This window comes from Pocillopora verrucosa, chromosome 6 (genome assembly GCF_036669915.1).
Source record: "Pocillopora verrucosa isolate sample1 chromosome 6, ASM3666991v2, whole genome shotgun sequence".
Classification (NCBI taxonomy): Eukaryota; Metazoa; Cnidaria; class Anthozoa; order Scleractinia; family Pocilloporidae; genus Pocillopora; species Pocillopora verrucosa.
The window spans coordinates 15,293,498-15,299,497 of record NC_089317.1 but is presented as its reverse complement, the minus strand read 5'-3'; the positions used below and the strand labels follow the sequence as shown (position 1 = coordinate 15,299,497).

Below are 6,000 nucleotides of genomic sequence, written 5' to 3'. Positions count from 1 at the left end.
TTTTTTATCTAGTTTGAGAGCAAAAAGGTAAGTAAAACGGGTTTTTCCAGTTTTTTCATTTCCCCTCACAGGACTCCAAGGAAACCGTAATGCTTGTATGCTTTTTACTCGCGTCAGAAAACCATTCAAGGTTTGGTTTGATGAAGCTTTTACGATTTATCATGCTGGCTATCATCAAAAAGAAATCGATCAATATATTTCATGCTAAGAAACTTTACATCGGGGCACTGTACGACAGCTTTTGTTCCGGATTTAGCTAGCCGTCCTCCATCAAACCCACTTGAATATGTGAAAAGTTTTTTAAATCAAATCTAAAAAAAATTGTGATTAATTTGAATCGTAACGTTTTCATCTTCATCCTCGTATCAAGCACAATAATTAAAAGCTCGAGTATTTTGTTGCTATCGGGGATGGATCACTATGGACTGAAATTACATCGGTATGACATAGCACTGATAACATGTCGTGAATTTTCATAACAGGTATCGTTTCGAAAATTATCTACTGACTTTTTCCCAACTGTTTTCCGTGTCCTGCTTGAAAGGTACATTTTCTTGTTGTTATATTTTTTTTTGTTTTCGTTTATTCAAACAAAACTAAACTTTGACAGGAAGGGTATCGGCCAGTATCGGTATCGGGATGCCCGGTATCGGCATCGGCCATTCTGTTTGCCACGTTCAGTCTTAAAGGAGGTGAACAAACGGCACGATCTCATCTAACCAATCAGGTAAAGGATACCATGTATAGATCTCTCAAAGATTTCTCTATTGCGACATGCCTGTCAATACCTCAGGGTGTTCCGTCTGAGAATTTTACTTGTGTTCAAGCCGCTGAGGATTGACCCTGTTCGTCGTCGTCGTCTGAAGAGTCGAATGTGCGTTTTGTTCGAAAATACGACGAATGCTGTAAAGGAGAGTAACTTAGTGATCTACCAAGCTCACCTTTGTGAATGTCTACAACTAACAAATTGATTTGCATATTTTTTTTTTCAATAGCTTTTAATTTGCAATGCATACAAAACAAACATCAACATAATACTGACGTTACTTACAAAACAAACCCAAACTTATTACGTCCAACTGTAAAATAAGCTAATGAATAGCGAATGGGATACTAGCTTGGCTTTGGAACAAGCAAACACAAGACAATTCTTATACAATTCTCACACTTGTGTTTATCAAACGAAACATTTCCTTCTGAAATCTACTGCTTTTAATTTCATACGTGAATGATTGAAAACAACATTATCGTTGTGCGCTTCAGGGCTAAAGAAGTCTGTGGTATTGTGGAGCTATTGTGGAATGTGAAATTGATTACTCGTCAGGATCTTTGAAGTACTTGCAATGAAGCTTGGAGTGTTTATGTTTCTTCTTGGAAGTAAGCAATTTTTATTACGATGAGTTCATTTTTTAAATGCATTTAGGACAAATTAGTTTGTGGCTTGAAACCTCTATCGCGTGATAATTAATGAGGACAAAGCCTGACTCTGTTATCACGCAGTGAAAAACAAGAGCGAAAAATCAAACTGTCTTAGTTTCAATCTAGCCCATGTTCAAACTCATCTGAAGGAAAGGCTCATCTTTTAGATTGATAATGATAGAGACCGTGGCTTAGACGCACTGATTGTTGAAAATTGCGCCGCATTGAATTTTCCCATGTGAATGCTTTTGCGTTTCATTCAAGGTTCACTGAAATCGCTATCGCTCTGACGAAGGGCTAACGCTCGAAACGTCAGCTTTTAAAAACTCTTTAGGGTGGCCAATTTATGTTATCAACTCAGTTGATAACATAATTACCCTTACACTTAATTACCCTGTTACACTCTTCCACCGACGCAGCACCACAGTTTCAATTTCAGTTATACGAGTAGATATTCATTTCAACAAAAAGTTTGTTTGCAACCGTGGAAGATGAGGAAATGAGAGTCGTGCAGTTTATAAACTGGTGGGTTCCACACCAGATGAAGAGCTGAATCGATTATACCCCTAAGAAATTTCAAGTTGAAGAGTGAATTATATAATTTTTTTTCCAAAGACACTTCTAAAACGCAAAAAAAAAGCCGCTAGTGATCTGGATGTGCGTTTTTATCGAGTATTCAAATTCATGCATGTGACGAAATACTTTCCCATCATTAGCTGATAACCTCATAAATAATAAACGAGTTTGAGAAGTGTATCAAAAAGGCGACTTTATATCACATGCTGGACTGTGCTAGACTCATCTGGATTAATAAAACAAGGAATGGTAAAACGCTGATGACTAGAGCGCGAATTGGTAAAACGCGAGTAAGTAAAACGAAGACAATAAGAACCCATCTATCCGTATTTATGTGCATTCCTGGAGCACTAAGGTCGCTTTTAAGAATTTTCATTTAATTTCAATCGTCCTATGTCAGTTACTTGTCAGAGTGGACAGTCAATCAAGTGAAAACCATATTCCTTTCCCTTTATCCTATTGTCAAAACTACGATTCTTTCCCTTGTTTTGTTGTCGATATTTTTTTATTGTTTGTCTCCCGTCTCACAAGGCGTCACACTTGGAGCGTGTACATTTACATGCCCTTTTCACACTTTGAGAAGGGCACAGTTTCCCTTCTTCAACAACGTTAAGAATGCTCCTTAAAAAACCTATAACTATGTTAATGTTCTTGCTTATGCTCCTGCCTCTGTTAAAAGTATTGTATTCATTCTTCGGCTACGAGTGGACAGTTTGAATACAGACAAAAAGTTTCTTGTGTCTATTTTTTATAAGTTCGTGACAGGTCTACCGATACAGTCCAGCCCAGTCCAGTCTATTACATGAGATACAGTGTGCCATAGCCTGCAGAACAGGGTGACTTTTGCGGCGTTTTTCAAGGCAAACAGAGGCACTTTGCGCTCACCTCGCGCTTACCTGCGTTTGACTAAAATCAGTTCTGTTGTGCAGCCTAAGTATGGCAATTCTAAGCAATGTAGGACTTCATCCGTATCTACATTATCTCACCTTAACTTGAGAAGATTGATGGCTTGCCTAAAAAAACACAGTACAAACCTGCCTACATACTCTCATCCAAAGGAACTTAAGCTCAGCCAACGAGTGTGTACTTAATATTTTAAAAGTCTCATAACAGGAACTAATTATGATTAGAAGTGGTCCCTTAAGAAAAAAAATGAAACAACTTACGATTACTAAAGCAAAAAAACTCATCTTACAAAAATGCTTTAACATTCAAGAAAAAACTGAAAAACCGATTTTTATGGACAAATATGACCACCCAATCAGCCTTAAGTGCTCCTGACACAGAGAAGGTTCTAGGGAAGGAACGTTAATGATTACCGGCTTGTAATTTTGAGTATTTAAGGGCATGACAGGGCTTTCAAAAAACAGTCCAAAAAAATATTTTCATGGTTTTAATTTCAGGTATTTTGATGCTTCTCTCGAAAGCAGCAAGTGTTACAGGTTAGTGTCAAAGCGCATCAACTCCTGCATTATCACGATGATTCGCTCAAATGATAAGTACACTTTTTTTTATCTGATCGTCCGGGCGTGAGAAGCACTAAGAAGTTCTGTGGGTACTAGGGACTGACATTTCGAATACCTCAGCGTAGGTTAAGAGTTGTTGATAGTTGAGTGTTATTAGTCTGTTCGAGTAAACTAAGTTTTCAGCTTTGCCGTAGTATCAAGGGCTTTACATGCAGAGCCGAGGAAATCATGGGAAATCTGTCCAATGGTTTATTTGAACCCGTTGCTGGATTAAGCCTGCACCAAGCTCGACTTCACCGTTGGCTAGAGTATATTTTCTAGGTAAATTTAGACAAAGAAATTGTTTTTTTTATTTTTTACACAACAAAAAAGGTTACCTTCGAATGTAGGCATCAATTCTATCGTACTTGTTGGAAATGCCACTATGCCGCAGTTTGGGAAATAAACTCTACTGGTGTAATTTGACTGGTGTGAGCAGCGTTTCCAAACGAATCTGACTTGTGCAAGAATAATAACCTGTGTAATCTGAGTGGTGCGAGCGATACCGCTTTCGTCGACTATGATGCTTGGTTTTTTTGTTTTGTTTTGTTTTTGTTTTCGAATATCTCCAAAAGAAAAAAAAATTGATATGTTCCCCTCACTCGTTTCATGTGTAGCTTTCAACTTTCTATTAACAAAAAAAGAAATTGGCGGCATATAATTTTTGGGTTGCTGAAGTGTATTTAAATTTTAACCACCAACAGTTCGTTTAGTGAATCCCAACTATTCGCCATCTTTGGGTCGTGTTGAAGTGCTTTACAATGGTACATGGGGAACCATTTGTGACGACCTCTGGGACACGCAAGATGCTGAAGTAGTTTGTCGACAGCTCGGATACGATGGAGCTTTATCAGCACCCCATACTGCACCATTTGGACAAGGAACTGGTCAGATATGGCTGGATGACGTTCAATGTGTTGGAAAGGAGATTTCGATATCGGACTGTCATCACGGAGGATGGGGCGTCCACAACTGTGAGCATAGTGAAGACGCTGGAGTAGTGTGCCAATCTAAAGGTAAAGCTACGATGCACGTACAAGGTAACGTAACAATACTAGTCGAACTAGGAAAATATCATTGCTATCTCTCAGTTTTGAATATCTCCTTCCGTGAGAAAAAATTTATGCCTCTTGTACCAGGCTAATCTTGCTGGGCACGCTTTTTCAAGTCTCCAGATCCAATGCCGCTTAAGTTCCGTAAGTCAGACGTAGTTAAGAACAATTATTACTAGTCTCTGAAAGTTATCACCATGGGTTCTTTTTTATTTTGGTGAGAACATCATAAGTCTACTTTTATACAGTGTAGTTCTATATGAACGGATTAACTTCTTAAAACGGAGGTCTTTCGATCAATTATTACAATGTATTAGTAAAATTTGCTAAAATAGCTGACAACATCTTAATCTTCTCGTATATCATACTCCTTTTTTCTCCTCATACCCTAACTCTGACCCCAAATCTCCTTTTCTCTCTCCCTGAACAATTTTCCACATTTTTTTTTCTGAGAGTGTGCGCCACCAAACGGACTTTAAGGGGTTAAGTAGCGAGTTGTCGGTAGTTGTCGGTAGGACATATCATTTCTTAACACTAACTGATGGTGGATACGTGCATTTAATGCGTCGGCAAGTTTTGTCGCAAATTTAAGCTAACTTGTATCCTCCCATAACAGTTCGTTTGGTAAGCCCTAGTATGTCGCCATCCTCTGGTCGTGTTGAAGTGCTGTATAATGGTACATGGGGAACCATCTGTGACGATTCATGGGACTTACAGGACGCTGAAGTAGTTTGTCGGCAGCTTCGATACGAAGGAGCTTTATCAGCACCCGGTGAAGCAGCATTTGGACAAGGCACTGGTCAGATATGGCTGGATGATGTTAAATGTAAAGGAAATGAGACACTAATAGCGCAGTGCAATCACTCAGGATGGGGAGTTCACAACTGTGGACATAATGATGACGCTGGTGTGGTGTGCCGACCTGCAGGTACGTACACATTTTGTTATGATTCGTTCTCATAGACAATCACATGAATTCGATTGAAATTTGGAACAAATTACCAAGAGAAATTTTCCAAAGGCTGACTAAACTGCGCGAGCAAGAGAAGCGGATGCAATCTGTTCTCTTTCAAAATTCTTCTTGTGTTAATTTATGTCGAATTGCAAGAGATTGGTCATATACTTACTTGTATGTAAATAATGTATATGCAAAAGATTGAATCTGTTTTCGTCTTTGGCCGTGTTTATCCCCGTCATGTCATGGCTCACTGGTTCCGCCAACATTTACGTAATTGGTTGAAAAATGACAACTTTTATTGACTCGCCAACATTTGCTTATAGATCAAAAATATCTTCTTAATCGACAGAGGTCAGGTCCAGGAAGCTTACATTATTCGAGAGCGTTTCCATTTTCTGGAATTCAAAGAGAAATGAAGATTGAATAACCTTTTTATTTTAAGAACTCAAATTTTCAATATTTCTGGTAGATTCTGGTCGAGACGAAATCG

At 38.5% G+C, this 6,000-nt stretch overlaps 1 protein-coding gene across 4 annotated transcripts in view; it reads left to right on the top strand.

Moving 5' to 3' along the window:
* Positions 1-1,061: 1,061 nt before the first annotated feature.
* The window catches only part of LOC131795804 (deleted in malignant brain tumors 1 protein-like), a 50,462-nt gene continuing 45,523 nt past the window's right edge, over positions 1,062-6,000 (top strand). For all 4 annotated transcript variants that reach the window (XM_066168105.1, XM_066168104.1, XM_066168103.1 and 1 more), the window contains exons 1-4: positions 1,062-1,377; positions 3,399-3,437; positions 4,205-4,516; positions 5,169-5,480. In XM_066168105.1, coding sequence (XP_066024202.1) covers positions 1,344-1,377; positions 3,399-3,437; positions 4,205-4,516; positions 5,169-5,480 — 697 coding nt within the window. In that variant the 5' untranslated portion in view covers positions 1,062-1,343. The remainder of the gene's footprint in view (positions 1,378-3,398; positions 3,438-4,204; positions 4,517-5,168; positions 5,481-6,000) is intronic.